The sequence below is a fragment of the Schistocerca nitens genome, chromosome 1 (assembly GCF_023898315.1).
Source record: "Schistocerca nitens isolate TAMUIC-IGC-003100 chromosome 1, iqSchNite1.1, whole genome shotgun sequence".
In the NCBI taxonomy this organism is placed as follows: domain Eukaryota; kingdom Metazoa; phylum Arthropoda; class Insecta; order Orthoptera; family Acrididae; genus Schistocerca; species Schistocerca nitens.
Window position 1 is genome coordinate 354,462,567 of NC_064614.1, and position 16,591 is coordinate 354,479,157.

Here is a 16,591-nt window from a genome sequence, read left to right on the forward strand (position 1 = left end):
CAATAATTCGAAACAAAATAAAAAGGTGTCCCAAAATCGATAATGTGAAACAAAGTAATAATAGATTATGCTTATCCATTACGGATATTTTAGAACCGTGACTGTATATTAATGTAAATAAATTATACACAACTGCTACCAGTCACTTTTTTCATTAATAATGCTTTATTACATTAACCGGTTTTCGAACCCTTTCAGATTCATCTTCAGATGATTTTGGGAGAATCCGGGAAGTTACATCATTACTGGTAGTAGCATAATGCTGGGTGCTGGTTTGCGACAGTATAGGCGGCTTATTTCGTATCTGTCTGCATCCATTTTGAAGTCCAGAACACTTTCACACGAACTATATTAGTTCACACTTTAACAGTGACACTTCACCAGCATCCAGCATGCGCTTTACAACTGTTGTAAAGCGCATGCTGGATGCTGGTGAAGTGTCACTGTTAAAGCGTGAACTAATATAGTTCGTGTGAAAGTGTTCTGGACTTCAAAATGGATGCAGACAGATACGAAATAAGCCGCCTATACTGTCGCAAACCAGCACCCAGCATTATGCTACTACCAGTAATGATGTAACTTCCCGGATTCTCCCAAAATCATCTGAAGATGAATCTGAAAGGGTTCGAAAACCGGTTAATGTAATAAAGCATTATTAATGAAAAAAGTGACTGGTAGCAGTTGTGTATAATTTATTTACATAAAGTAATAATAATTGGTACAATGCAGTCTCAGGAGTCAGTTAAGTCAGACAACATAAAATTATGCTGTGTATCCCTTAAAAGCACCAAGAACAATAGTAAGGTGTAAAAGTTAAATGTAGGTCTCCCTACAGTCAGTTTGCAGGTCAGAGGAATGTACCAGCAAATCATCTCCATTAGAACTATGTTTACTAAAACATATTCAAACCAGGAAAGGGAATGGCCGTCTATTGCTACTAATTCCATACCATTTTCTTCAGATGTAAAACATGAAAAGTTTGAGTCTTTCCACTAATATGATGCCTGCTACTTGGTTTTCCAGTTTTGGAAGAAAGTCCTGTTAGAGAACGTCATCGAGAATCGGATTCAGAGTCGGAAGTATCAGTAGATGGTCGCAGTCTGGAATTGGCTTCAAGCCATAGCAGTGATGAGGAGGAATCTTCCAGCAGGCAGCAACACCGTGATGTTGGTTAGTTCAAATGAGACTTTCATTGAACAAAAACAAATAGAATTTTTTTCTAAGTGCATTAAGGGAACATGAGAATAGAAGAATATAGATGTACATGTTATCTTCAGTAATAGAGAATAGAGAAATTAATTTTAATAATATTGTGCAATATATATCATTCAAATGATGATCTCATGGTGTGAAGCTGAATTGATGCTGCAAATTATACTTAGAGAATAACAGAGATTCTTATCTTCCTAGTTTTAGGTGGTCTGATTTTACAAATGTTGATAGGCATAAGTGAGCAGTTCCTGAGTGATTTTTAATTACTTTTTAATGTTTATTATTATTATTTTTAAATGCATTCAATCAATCAGGAAGAAGAACTTAGTTCACTAGAGAGCTTTACATGTGGAAATAGATTACACTTTTGTCAGTCCAAAAGAATAGTAATGGAATTAAAAAAAAAAAAAAAAAACCATAACTTCCCAGAAATGGAAAAAGTCATATATCTTATAAATAATGTATTGTGTATACGTAGACAGACAGACCCATTATTGTATACTACATGATTGCAGAACAATCAGTGGAAGCAATTACTTCCATAAAATATCTACATGTGTGTGTACAGAGCGATTTAAAGTGGAATGACTGCATAAAACCAATCAGAGGAAAGGCAGATGTCAGATTCACCGGAAGAATCTTTAGCTAATGTAGTCCATCAACAAAGGAGGTAACTTACAAAACCATCGTTCATGCAATTCTTGCATGTTTCTCGTCAGTATGGTATCCATACATACCAGATAGGATTGACAGAGAAAATAGAGGAGTTCCAAAGAAGAGCAGCACATTTTGTTACAGATTCATTTAGTAATCGTAAAAGTGTAGCAGAGACGATCAATCAACTCCAGTGGCAAACTCTGCAAGAGAGACATTCTGCATCACAGTGTGGTTTGCTATTAAATTTCTGAGTCTGTATGTTCCTAGGAAAGGCAACAAACATATTACTTCCTTGTAAATATATCTCACAAAAGGACAGTGAAGATGTAATGAGAAAGAGTTGAGCTCACATGGAGGCTTGCCAGTAATCTTTCTTCCTGTGAACCATTTATAGCTGGAACAGGAAAGGGGGGGAGGACACTGGGACAGTGGTACACAAAGTACACACCACCAGGAGTATAGATGTAGATATATTTTGAGAGTGGTTACTTATGGACACCTTTTATAGTGCTCCTGCAGCCATATTACTTGTTATGTTGGATCAAACAAGAAATTATTTACATTGTGAGTCACTATAAATAACCCTATCTAGCAGGATATTGATATCCTTATGCAGCAGTGGTATGACAGGACTTGTTATGGTAATGGACCTGCAATATTTAATACTTTTGATCAAAGTCGAGTCACCAGGTATGAATTAACTGCCTACTGTTGACACTGTAAACGTTTCATTTATTGTGGGAAGGTCTGACTGCCTCACAGTAGCTTTTACTTTTACTTTTTTTTAATGTTGTGATCAGAGATAGTATTGAAGAACTTAATGGCCCTGTCAGTTTGTTTATTGAGGTACAAAAGTTATATCAGTTCTGTGACATTGTGTGCCTCTTATGCCTTGATTTCAGCCATAGTTTAACATAGCCTGAAAGATAAAAGTCATACACACTGTATATCTAGTTAGGAGTTTATCAGTGAGAATTGTATTATGATAAAATGTTTAAAGTTCTCTGCTACAACAGTAGTCTTAAGTTAAAATATTATTTTGAGAAAAATATAAAATATGCAGTTTCACATGTGTCTGATTATCAGTTCTAGGTGAATCCAGAATGTTGGCAAATGACTGATATCATTAAAGCTTTTATTAATGAGTCTGTCAACAGTTACTGTATTTATATTAGGTGACTAGTTTCAAACGTTACAGGCTTATTTTCAAGCCGGGCCTACTGAGGCTGCATTGACAGTGCCTGATCTTAATAATAAACATCAAATTGGCAACACATACTTTATAAATGTTTGCAGAATGAATCCCACAACCCACACATGCCTCACGCCAGTTCAAAATTAAACTCTTCTGTCAGTGCAGCCTCAATAGGCCAGGTTTGAAAGTGTAACTGTAAGGTTCAAAACCATTTGCCTAATATAAATACTGCAACTGTTAAAATCTTTAATAAACCCTTTAAGGAATTTAATAAAGTTGCTGGTTCCCTGTCAAACTGGTTCCTTGTGAAACTGAAGAAATGAGTGATATGTCAACTTTTTATTTTATTTGTGGCCATAAACACGAGGAAAGAAAAGCTTGCTTTCGTATACAACTAAAATTGATTCAAGGAAGTTTGAAAATTCAGCCCAGAAAAATCTGTTAATCTCCAACAAATATTTTGATGGATTAAAATTGTCACTCTATTACATTCGCTATCAGAGACGCATATAAATTTTAATTATTTCTCTGTGTCTATTACCTAAAGATATATATCACCTCTACATATTTCCTCCCTTGTAATTTTAATGTAGTCTTATCTGCAGTTTTCATTTATCTGTTGACAAGCCCTTAGGTTCTAACCTTATTTCAGAGTTGCATTTTTCAGCATTCCATAAGCTATCTAGCTTTCCCCTCTTCTGTCGACAAGGTATTTGACTGAGTTTCCTTTCGAATTTTTACATTGTGTTGCTATGAACTAATTTTCATTGAGGTGCCTACTGTCAGTACAATGATACGTGGAGTGTAATGGTGCAGATACAATGGGATTGCATTATTATCCCTTTTTTTGTGTAGGGTGATCTGCTTCAGGTTTTATGGGAATTTCCTGTACACAGTGTAGCATAATACCCGGAAAAGCATAACCTGAATCTAGAGCTTTGTGTAAGCAGGTAAGTTACAAAATGTACACCTCACTAGTTTCATCCTATTGAGGACTTACTTGCATTTGCTGGTATCTATTGTCTTAAATTGTCGCGGACATTCTCAGACACACAACAACCTTTGGATGCAAGAACTTCAGAGGTTGTTGCCTGTTACTCCTTTTTGTTCCATCTGCTGTTATACTTTGTCCAGTAGATCTTCTTTTGTTTAAACCCTGTCACTTTTTCTCTGTAACCACTATATAAGTGACGTGAGGTACTGTTATATCCTCACCTCTCACATATTACCAGCTCAGTTTCCTCCATATAATCTGAAGGCAGCACTCTTCATAAAAGAGTTTTCTTGTTTTATGCTTCTCAGTCTCGTTTTTGCTTACACAGGGTCATGCACTTCCACACCACCATCTGCCTTTCCCTTATTCTTTGTCATAGAAACCAAACCCACTGCATCTCAGTACCGAAAGATCAAGGCATCCTCTTTCTCCTCTCACCCCCTGCCTCACCCATTTGTTAGTGAGCATTTAAAATGGTTAAGACAATCTCTGAGTGCGCCAAATAGGAAGTGCATTCTGTAATATGGGTTTTGAATGCAGTGAATGTTAAGCCAGCTGAAATTCATCATAAACTTGTAGAGATTTATGGTGAAAATGTGATGATGGATGGAATAGTGAGAAATTGGGTCAGAAATTTCAGTAATGGATGAACCAATGTCCATAATGAAACATGGAGTGGGTAGCCTTCTGTTGTCAGTGGTGGTTTGGTTGCAAAAGTAAATGAGAAAATTTATGACAATAGATGGCTCTTAAGAATAATGCTTTTTGATGAGTCTCCAAACATTTCAAAAACTGATTTGCCTGAGAGTGTTACAAATTACTTAAATTTTCATAAATTGTGTTTCTGTTGGGTTCTATAAATGATGTCCACAAAATGAAATGACCTGGCAGTGCTTTGACATTTCTTGTGTGATACAGTGCTTCATAAATATAGTAGAAAACATAGGGGCAGTCAGTTCAAGAGCAAAGTCACACAGTATGTTGAAAATGTAACCTTTATAAAAATTCAATCATATGAATGTATCAACAGCTTCTCCTTCTGAAATTAGGAAAATTATACATTTTCTCAAAAATAAAAACGTATCTGTTTTTTGATGGTACTAAAAATTTGTGCCCGTGTAATGCATCACCAACTCAAGGGATTTTTGCCAGAGAGACTCTGATATGCTGCTGTTAAACACTCTTTCAGAAATGTGATAAGAGACATGTCAGTAACTACCAACCTGTTTCAAAAACTTTTGACAAGGTGATGTATTCTAGAATAGTGTCTCATCTTAGCAACAGTAGTGTTCTTATAAAATCATAGTTTGGGTTTCAGAAGGGTTGCTCTACTGAGAATGCCATTTACACATTCACTCACCACATTTTACAAGCATTAAATAATAAAATAGTACTGGTTGCCATTTTCTGTGACCCTCTAAGGCATTTGACTGTGTGAATCACAGTGTTCTCCTAGATAAATAGCTTTTTTTAGGAGATTCGTGGTGTAGCCAACCAATGGATAATGTTGTATCTAACCAAACAATGCAGAAAGCTGTACTTAGTAATTCAAGCAATAAAGTCCAGGGACATAATTCTGACTGGGGGAGAATTCGCATATGGTGTTCCCCGAGGTTGAATCTTGGGACCACTACTGTTCCTCATACATGTAAATGATCTTCCATCTAGTATACAACAAACAGAATTAATTCTTTTTGCAGGTGACACTAGTACTGTAATCAATCCAAGCATATGTACAGAAACACAAGAAATGGTAAAAATATCATTGACTGGTTTTCTGCAAATGGTCTCACCCCCAATTTTAAAAAGACACAACATATTTAGTTCTGCCTATCTAGAAATACTACAGTAGTGATAAGTGTAACACATGGTGAGGAAATAACAACAACTTAGTTCAGCCATATTTGTGCTTAGAATCATTGCAATTCTTGGGGAGAAACAAATCAGTAAGTTGACATATTTTGCATATTTTCATTCAATAGCGTCATATATAATAGTTCTGGGGTAACTCATCTTTAAGAAAGAAAGTCTTCATTGCACAAAAATGTGCTGTAAGAATAATATGTGGTGCTCACCTGTGATCATCTTGTAGACATCCATTGAAGGAGTTGGGCATTCTGACTACTGCTTCACATTACATTTACTCCCTCGTTAAGTTTGTTATAAATAATCCACTTCAAAAGTAACAATGCAGTACATAATTATAAAACCAGAAAGACTAATGACATTAATTACTCCACACCAAGGTTGTCTTCAGCCCAAAAAGGCGTGCACAATGCTGCAACAAAAATTTTTGATCACTTACCCAGTGACATAAAATGTCTGACAGACAGCAAAGTACAATTTGATAATAAACTGAGAAAGTTTCTTCTTGACAATTCTTTCTATTCTGTAGAAGAATTTCTATTGCAGTAATGTGTAAAATGTGGTGGATAGGAATTACTAACGTTTGTGCATCTTTTTTCTCTTTGTAAATAAAGAAAATAAGAAAAGCTTAGGAATGTTGAGAATCTAGCTGTATGTACAAATTAATTTCTGATGTGAATCTAAATTCACTCGTTTCACATCATTATTATCTATCATGCAAAATGATCCAGGGAACATGTAACTAACTAACTAACTCGCTTCCTATTGTTCTGATTGGACTTTATTATTCTGTTAGTGAAGCAAGTGTTGCATCACCCCGTTCACTGAAACGTTGTGTGTTTGAACCGTGTTAAAGTGTCTGTGGTTTACTAACCAGAATCCTATTAGCTACCTAACTGATTTGGTTCTGATCTCCTAGTTTTTCAGTATATTTAAACATCTGTTCATTTTCATACACTGGCACGTTTGTCACATGTATTGCAATTCACAGCTGCTGCCTATGAAAACAAAGTCTGCCTACATGCTTCACCCATCTGTATATGGCTGTAAACACACACACACAAATTGAAAGGTACCACAATTTTTCTTTTGCCCTTTTTGCTGCTGTCGACACATTAATTCTTACATACAAAATAGCCATTTCTCGCTCTCCATAATAGCTCTGTGAGGAAAATGCCAGAATGACAATGCTGGAATAACAGTCCTACTCCACAGAAGGAGTCTGATACAACTTAAGCACTAATAGTCAATACTACTCATAGCTTCTAATGGATTTTACATTACTACTAATCAGGAGCTCTGACAGCTCCAGAAACACACCTCATCACAAACTGAATCATACCAGTCAAAGGACATGGCTACAGTTGTAGGTCATGTGAATGGCCACTACTTTTGCAATCTTGATGATGCAGCTCTTAGTGCAGTGACGTCCGGCTGTGTTCTTCTGCTCCTCTATTGTGCCCTAAGCAAATTTCCATGAAAAAGTATTTGAATTCAGTGTTAGGAATATTTAAGACTTCATTGAAATCAAAGTTAGCAATTCAAGGAACCAATTCTGAGCACTCTATCCCATCAATTAACAAAAGACATTTGAACCAATGTGTTACACAGCTGCTGGCCACTATTAATTGATGTCCCAGTAAGTCTCTGAAGCTACTGCCCATTTCCAAGTGATAGAAAGTTATGTTGCAACCAATGGCTGACAGCTTATGGATGGGACTCTTCCCTGAACAGTCTGTATGGCACAAGCAGATTTCGCTCATGTTTCTGGCTGGAATCTTCCAAAGTGACAGCTGACGTTTCAACAATATTGGTAGATGGTGGCAGAGGGCTGGACTGTATTTACTGAGGCCGAGATGAGTGTAAGCAGCCCTCTGGAGTCTTTGACATATTCCCAGGTCACTCATGTTATAATGTGCATGATGTGACTCGCCGATCATTTAAAGTGCCGCCGCGCAATTACGCACGTCCTCTACGTGCGGCGCTGTCTGCCTGCCAGCCATGCAGCAGCGGCGCCACCTAAGCGGCCAGCCGAGCAGCGGCCGCTAGACTGAGACTCAGTGCTTATCTGAACGCTAACGTGTTCACATGTCAACTTACTCTGTGACATATATGTGTTGTTGTGTCGTTTCTAAATATACTTGTTAAACTAGAAGTTCTAACAATTGGCGACGAGGTAGTGGATTTTTCCTTTTCACCGTTGACTCACAGGGTTCCATGGCTACTGTCGAGCAACTCTTGCAAAATCTCCTTGAACAGCAAATGCTTCTAACGGCGGCGATTCGCGATTTCGTCGCGGCGTCAAATGCGGGCCGTTTCTCGTCGTTGGCTGTTCCGCCTTTTCCTCCTTACGACGAGACAGCAGAAGACTGGTCGGATTATGAAAAACGTCTTCGACAGCACTTCTTGGCATTTTATGTCTCGGACGAACAAGCATGTAAGTCTCTGTTCCTTTCCTGGATTTCGCCTCAAATGTATCGGTTGTTGTCGCAATTGGCCCCTTTGAAGGATCCTGCGTCTTTGTCCTTTGCTGAAATGTGTTCCCTTCTGTCGGTCTATTTTCAAAAGCAAACGCATGTGGTAGCCTCTCGTGTTGCCTTTTATCGTTGTCACAAACAACCCAATCAATCCTATCGCGCTCGGGCTGCTGAACTTCACGGCCTCAGTCGAAAGTGTCACTTTGTTACTGATGTTCACAAAGAATCCTATGCCGATTCCATGGTACGGGATGCTATTATCCGGTCGGCGCCCGACAAAGAAGTTCGGCAACGTGCCCTTCAGTTGGCGAATCCGACTTTAGATGAAGTTCTCTCCATTGCGCAGTCTTTTGAAATTTCTCGCGCCGCTGGGGCACAAATAGAAGCTTGGGGTGACGTCGGGGAAATACAACCTCTGTGCGCTGTTGACGACGCGCGCGGCGCGTCCCCGCCGGCCGACGTGGCCGCAGTGCGCTCCCACGCGCAGCCTCGGCCAAGCCGTAAACAAACCCCTAAGAAACTGCAGCAAAATCCCCGGCAACTTCCTTCATGTCCAAGGTGTTTTACGAAACATTCACGCGAGGATTGTCCACAACGTTGGGCTGTGTGTCACAACTGCAAAAAGAAAGGTCATGTGTCTTCCGTTTGCAAGTCCGACCGCATACATGATGTTCAGGAACATGACGCTGATTCTGATTCTGTGTTGTCTGTCAATTGCACTTCTTCCCTTTCAGGGAAGTTATTCCTCACTGTCCAAATCCTTGGTCGAGATGTTCGCATGCAAGTGGATACCGGTTCTGCCGCCACTATAATTAATTCTCAGACGTATCTTCAGCTGGGTTCTCCACTCCTGTCCCCTGTCACTCGGCAATTACGGACGTACAATAAACAGAAGATTTCTCTCTTGGGACAGTTTAATGCGGAGGTATCTTACAAATCCGTCGTTCGCACTGTTCCCATATTTGTGGTCGACCAGGGCAACGCAGAAAATCTTTTTGGTTTCGATGCCTTCCGCGTTTTTGGGTTCTCCATAGATGACTCTGTCAATATTGTCTCTGACGCTATTCCCTATGCTCAACTGGATTCTTTGTCGACGACCTTTTCGTCCATTTTTTCTCCTGGGTTAGGCCGTGCACACGACTTTGAAGCTCATATCACGCTCAAACCCACTGCTCGGCCTAAGTTTTTTCGGGCTCGGCCCATTCCTGTGGCCCTTCGTGATCGGGTGAAACAGGAGTTGGATCGTCTCACTACTTCAGGGGTCTTGCTTCCTGTCACTTCCAGTGAGTGGTCCTCTCCTGTCGTTGTAGTTGCCAAGCCCAATGGTTCTATTCGTCTCTGTGGCGATTTCAAAGCCACGGTAAATGCTCAATGCCTCATCGACACTTACCCTATGCCCTGTCCTGAAGAACTGTTCACTAAACTCGCTGGAGGGCAGTATTTTTCTAAAATTGACCTGTCAGAAGCTTATCATCAACTTCCTCTCGACGCTGCTTCCCGGCAGTTTCTGGTTCTTAACACGCCTTTCGGCCTCTATCAATACCAACGCTTGCCATTCGGGGTTGCTAGCGCCCCTGCTCTCTTTCAGCGATTCTTGGAACAATTATTGCTCCCTGTTCCTGGGTGTATCAATTACATGGACGACATTGTTGTCACGGCCTCCACCACTGACGAACATCTTCAAAATCTCCACACACTTTTTAATGTCTTACAGACTGCAGGTCTTAAGTGTAATCTTCAGAAATCACAATTTTTTCAGGCCTCTATCACGTACTTGGGGTTTCAACTCTCTCGGGATGGTATTCGTCCGCTTCAACAAACTGTCGCTTCGATCGATGCCCTTCCTCGCCCTACGTCTGTTAAGGAACTGCAGGCCTTCTTGGGGAAAATCGCCTACTATCACAAGTTTTTACCGTCTGCAGCGTCGGTGGCTCAGCCGTTGCATCGCCTGTTGCATAAAAACGTGCCTTTTCACTGGTCCGCGTCATGTGACGCAGCTTTCCAGAAATTGAAGACTATGCTGATACAGGCCCCGTGCCTAGCTACTTATCGACCTGGCCAACATCTTGTCCTTGCTACAGACGCCTCTCAATACGGGGTTGGGGCAGTCCTTGCGCACCGTTTTTCTGACGGTTCGGAACAACCCATTGCTTATGCCTCCAAAACGCTCACGGATGCCCAACAAAAGTATTCTCAGATTGAGAAAGAAGCTTTGGCCATCATTTATGCTCTTCATAAGTTTGGTGTTTTTCTCTATGGCACAAAATTTCATCTTGTTACGGATCACAAACCACTTGTTTCCTTGTTTCACCCATCAACGTCACTTCCAGACAAGGCTGCACACCGCCTCCAGCGTTGGGCTCTTTACTTGTCCCGTTTCAACTATGAGATTCATTTCCGGCCAACGGCTCAACATGCGAATGCTGATGCTTTGTCTCGCCTCCCCATGGGCCCTGATCAGGCATTCGATAGGGACGAACTTTTATGTTTCCACCTGGATGTTGCCGAGCAGCGGGTTGTGGACGGGTTCCCCATCACTGGGGACAGGCTGGCGGCTGCCACGGGTTCTGACCCTACCCTCTCCCGGGTTTTACGCTGTATTCAGACGGGTTGGCCTGATCGCCCGTCCGCTAAGACTTCTGATCCGTTGCGGAACTACTACCCTTTGCGCTACCGCCTCACGGCTAGGGATGGTGTTATCCTCCTCTCCACTGACAATGTTTCGCCGCGTGTTGTGGTCCCCGCGTCTTTGCGTGCTTCGGTCTTGCGCCTCCTTCACCAGGGGCACTGGGGTGTGTCGCGCACCAAATCTCTGGCGCGCCGTCATGTGTACTGGCCTGGCATCGACTCTGAAATCGTACACATGGTCGCTGCCTGCGGCCCTTGTGCGTCACAGGCCGCTGCCCCGAAGTCATCTTTGTCACCGTGGCCTTCGCCTGAGAAGCCCTGGGAGTGCATTCATGCTGATTTTGTGGGACCCTTTTTAGGTACTTATTGGCTCCTCGTAATTGACGCCTACTCTAACTTTCCTTTCATTGTCCGTTGCACGTCACCTACCACCGCGTCAACCACCAGTGCTCTCACCCGCATTTTTTCTTTGGAAGGCCTCCCCTCTACTCTTGTTACGGATAATGGTCCGCAATTTGCCTCTTCTGACTTTGCGGATTTTTGTGCTCGTCACGGTGTTACGCATATCACGGCCCCGCCGTTCCATCCACAATCCAACGGTGAGGCTGAACGACTGGTCCGCACGTTTAAGGCTCAAATGCGGAAACTTCTGACTTCTTCTGCTGCTGATGAGGCGCTTCTCCAGTTCCTGGCGTCTTACCGTTTCACCCCCATGGGCGATCACAGCCCGGCTGAGCTCTTACATGGCCGACAGCCCCGCACTCTACTTCATCTTCTGCGGCCTCCCACCTCCCGGCCGCGGGTGCCGTCCCTTGGCCGGTTCACCGCCGACGACCTCGTCTGGGTACGGGGATATGGCAGGCGGCCAAAATGGAGCCCGGGCCGCATCTTAAGACACCGTGGCAGACGCCTGTATGAAATCCAGACGGACACAGGTGTTGCAGTGCGTCATTCGGACCAGCTTCGGCCTCGGGTGCCAGCAACACCTGTTCCGAATGCCGCCACACCACCCTTGACTCTCCCTGATGCTCGGGATCTTGGCACATCTCCATACTCACAACGCCGCCCTCTACCCGTCATCGCGATGCCAGCACCAGAACGGATGCCACCAGACGACGTGCCCATGCGGGAACCGGAGGACCAACCAGTGTCAGAGTACATCTACTCGCCTCCTCCTCCAACAGACGCTGACGCATCGCCCATGTCTCCTGTCATATCAACTGGACTTGCCGCAACGGGCAGATTGGTGCGTGGGGCCCCAGCAGATTCGACCCCTACGTCTCCTGTCATCTCGACCCGTTATCATCGGGGACACTTCCGTCCGTACGGGAAGCCTCCTCCTCGAGACTTTACGACGAGTCACACAACGCCTATGGACGCCAGCCATCTCCAGGACACATCCATCAAGACCAGTGCAACAATTTCAGAGGGGGGAAAAGTGTTGTGACTCGCCGATCATTTAAAGTGCCGCCGCGCAATTACGCACGTCCTCTACGTGCGGCGCTGTCTGCCTGCCAGCCATGCAGCAGCGGCGCCACCTAAGCGGCCAGCCGAGCAGCGGCCGCTAGACTGAGACTCAGTGCTTATCTGAACGATAACGTGTTCACATGTCAACTTACTCTGTGACATATATGTGTTGTTGTGTCGTTTCTAAATATACTTGTTAAACTAGAAGTTCTAACAGTGCAGCTATCACTTTAACCTGCACTTCCCAAGCAGTTCAGTCATTAGCAGTGACAAAAGTTTTGCTTCCATCAAGCGTTTCCTCACCAAGGGACACTCCCATTGGCTAGTGTTTTTGGCCTTCTGTTTGTTTTATATATTTTGCCCTCACATGGCTCAGAAAACAGTTAACATTCTGTATTTATGATTTTAGATTAGAGTCTACATTTCCTCTCTTTGTAATTATTAAATTTAACATTGTAACTACTTCATAATTAATTTAAGAACATGCTTTTTGAGCCTTCCTTCCTACCTTTCCACCAGTGACAGGCTTTGTGCTCATTGTGGAGACCACTCGCCTCTCTGTGCCCTGGTTCACTACACCACAGCAACTAAAGTCTCCCTTGACACCTTAAAACATGACATTAGCAAAATTGGGCATGAAACATAACAGTTATGCATTGCACAATTAATCTATTATCATTTTTGCAGCTGATAAAAACCACAATGTGGCTAACTAACCTCTGACCAGTCCCGTTGCACTAAACTTTTAACAACATTAACTACTATCACATACTGAAGAGTGAATTGATCAAAATGTCTGTTGTTCAGCATTAAGTGAGGGTTAGCAACTTATTGCAGATTTTTCCAGCTCGTTACTATAAGTATGGTGCTGGAACTGCAATATGAAAGCTTGAAACTTTGAACTAGACAATATATAATGAGTAGGCCCGGATTTAATGACAAATCATAGTTTTTTCCTGAACTTTTAAGTTGAATTTACAACAATTTATGCACAAATCCAGGTATCATGGTGTAGAAAAATCTATGTTTACTATGGATATGAAGTCATATTTACATATTTTTTAGTAACAGGTCATATTTCAACCAGCTTTTGCCAAAAAGGCATATATTTGTTTTTTCTTGACACAATACCAAATTACATGAAAATGTTACTCACATGACAGTGGGTCAGGAGATATTGTCAAAATCATACACAGCAACTATTACAAAGTTTTATTTATCAGGACTGTAGTAGACAAACAGCGTAACACATTAGTTGGCTGACATAAGGTATTGTCCAGGGCCGACAAAACACAGTCGAAGCCAACAGAGGGGCTTCCTATGTAATAAACATCACACTTGTGGTCACACTATTCAGTTTGAGTACGAACTCTGTCTGGTTCAGCATGCCAAAAATAAAGTGCTCCAACAGAATGAATTTGTGAGGTTTTGTTCATGATTTTAGAGAGAAGTTCTTCAACACTGATGAGGAAATGTTGTTTTGTAAACTGTGTGAAGTTGAAGTTACTGCATCAAACAACTATAATGTGTAACAACACCGTAATATTTACAAATACAACAGTTTAATAATGTATGGAAAGTTCTGGTTGAATTTAGGAGTAAAGGAGATGACTTACCAAAATTCAGAAGTGCTGCATTGTCGATAGGTACACAAACAAAAAGTACAGAACTTGGCTAGCTTTCAGAATGCACTTCCTTTTTCAAGCTTGTAGGAAGTGTATTCCAAAAGCTAGCTAAGTTCTGTACCTTTTGTTTGTATACCTATCAACAATGCAGCACTTCCTAAATAATTCAAATACAGCAGTTGTGTGAAGAGAAGTGTTTAAAATGACGCCAAACGCAATTATTTGAGCAGACAGATCCATCTTGAACCATGCAGTCATTCTTCAAGGACTTGTATGAGGTGATGCCCCTCAGGGGACTCAGCATTTATTTGCTGGGTACGGGCTTGGCGAACCCGGGGTCCCCGAGCTGTGGATTGGTGTGCGCCGCCAGTCCTCTGACACCGTAAGCTCTGGGCATGCTTCAGCGACCACCGTGTGGCGCAACGGTGGAACGTTGTGTGTCGCAGGGACCGGGGATCTTGGCTTGATTGCCTGGATCGCGAGGATGGTACGTACCTCTATAAAAAACCCTTCAATCTTAAGGTGTGCTGCGCGCCGATAAGATGCATGGCTGTTGAGGTGGAACAGTCGCTAGCGGGCGACCTCTGAGGAACCTGCCGCACCTCAGTTGTATAAGGCTTACCCAGGCATGCGGGGCTCTGTCTGGGCTGACGTTTCGTTCCCTAGCTGCTCGTGGGACGCACATGGCAACCACGTATTTTCCTTCACCAACTTCGCAATCAGTCAAGCGCATGAGGGAGGCTAGTCCTCCAGATATGCAGATGGAAAAGAGTAACAGGGCTCTTGGAGTCGTTAATGACAATGTTTTCATCGTGATTAAGAGGAAGGAGGGCTCCTTTGAAAAAGTGTCTCCTTTTTACATACATAAAGGTTTAGAAGGACTCGCAGGTACACTGAAATCTATCAAACGCCTGAGGAATGGTACCCTGTTAGTTGAGACTACTAGGGCAAAGCAAGTGGAGCTGCTTCGAAAGTCAACCAAGTTAGGCGAGTATGATATTACTGTCGAGTTGCACAATTCCCTCAACTCCAGTAAAGGCGTTGTCACCTGCCGTGATTTAATGGATATCGATGTCGACGAGCTGAAGCAAGAATGGGCAACACAGGGGATTGTAGACGTGGAACAAAGGACGCGTAGGAATAATGGAGTTCTTGAGAAATCTGCCACCTTCATTGTGACATTCAATTCGCCTGTCTTACCTGAATACGTTCTGGCTGGTTTCCTCCGACTTAGGGTTCGGCCTTATATACCTAACCCTATGCGCTGTTTCAAATGTCAGCGATTTGGCCATACGACAATGAGTTGTGGGGGTGAACCGACCTGCGGTATATGTGGCAAGGCAGCCCATGAAGCTGGGACCAACTGCACATCTCCAGCGCTGTGTATCAACTGCTCTGGGAGCCATCCCGTCTGGAGCAGAGACTGCCCCGTCTTTGCGGAAGAACGCAAAATTCAGGAGATCAAGGTGACAAAGAGGCTACCTTATGTGGAAGCCAAAAAAGAGTATCGGGCTACAAAACCCCCTGTCTTTGCCACATCCTATGCCTCCTTGGTGCACAACCGTGCGTCGAAAGTGGACGCTTCGACGCAGACCATGTCCAGCATCGCAGTATCTTCCACCAATACCTGTACCTGCGTTTGTACCTGCCAGAGCACTCCCACTAACGATATAGCTATTCAGGCTGCTCCACCTGCACCAACCGCTATTGCTGAGAAAGCTCCAGTGAAGCCTTCGAAGGCCCTCCAGAAACAGAGTGCCTCTCCACTTCCCCCATCCCCGACTTCCACAAAGAAAACGGGACCAGGGAAAGGGGCACGGCGTTTGACGTCAAACCTGCCGCAGGCGCCATCGGATGTCGTCATGGCATCCCTGACGGATGAGGAGGAAATCGTCATGGATTTTGATACCTCTTCCCCAGAACCTGGCAGCCCCTCTGCTGCCACTCGCTCTACAAGTGCCTCACCAGCGTGGCGCAAAGACAGGGGGAAATCTAAACCGAAACGCTGATATGGCTCCCATACTTCAGTGGAATCTGAATGGAGTCAGACCTCACTTTGCAGAATTGCGGCTGTTAGTACAGGCAAACCCCTTTTGCATCTCTTTGCAAGAGACGCATTTTAAAGAGACCGATACGCCTGTACTTCCAGGATATCGCGTGTACAGGAAAGACGACCTGACTGGTAATAGGGCTCAGGGTGGGGTGGCCGTGTTCATTAAGGACACGTTCCACTCCTCACCTGTGACCTTAACCACACCGCTACAAGCGGTTGCAGCTCGGATCCTGGCCCAGGTTGATGTCACAGTGTGCTCCCTGTATCTACCACCTGCTGAGCACATTGACAGTGAAGCCCTCGCACGGCTCATTGATCAGCTACCCCGACCCTTTCTCATTTTAGGAGACTTTAATGCTCATCATGCATTATGGGGTTCCCACAAAACCTGCCCCAGAGGCCAGATGATTGAGCAGT

At 43.2% G+C, this 16,591-nt stretch overlaps 1 protein-coding gene across 1 annotated transcript in view; it reads left to right on the plus strand.

Moving 5' to 3' along the window:
• LOC126247999 (protocadherin-like wing polarity protein stan) overlaps positions 1-16,591 on the plus strand; it is a 368,259-nt gene that overhangs the window by 309,070 nt on the left and 42,598 nt on the right. Inside the window, exon 39 of the mRNA XM_049948622.1 lies at positions 1,024-1,170. Coding sequence (XP_049804579.1) covers positions 1,024-1,170 — 147 coding nt within the window. The remainder of the gene's footprint in view (positions 1-1,023; positions 1,171-16,591) is intronic.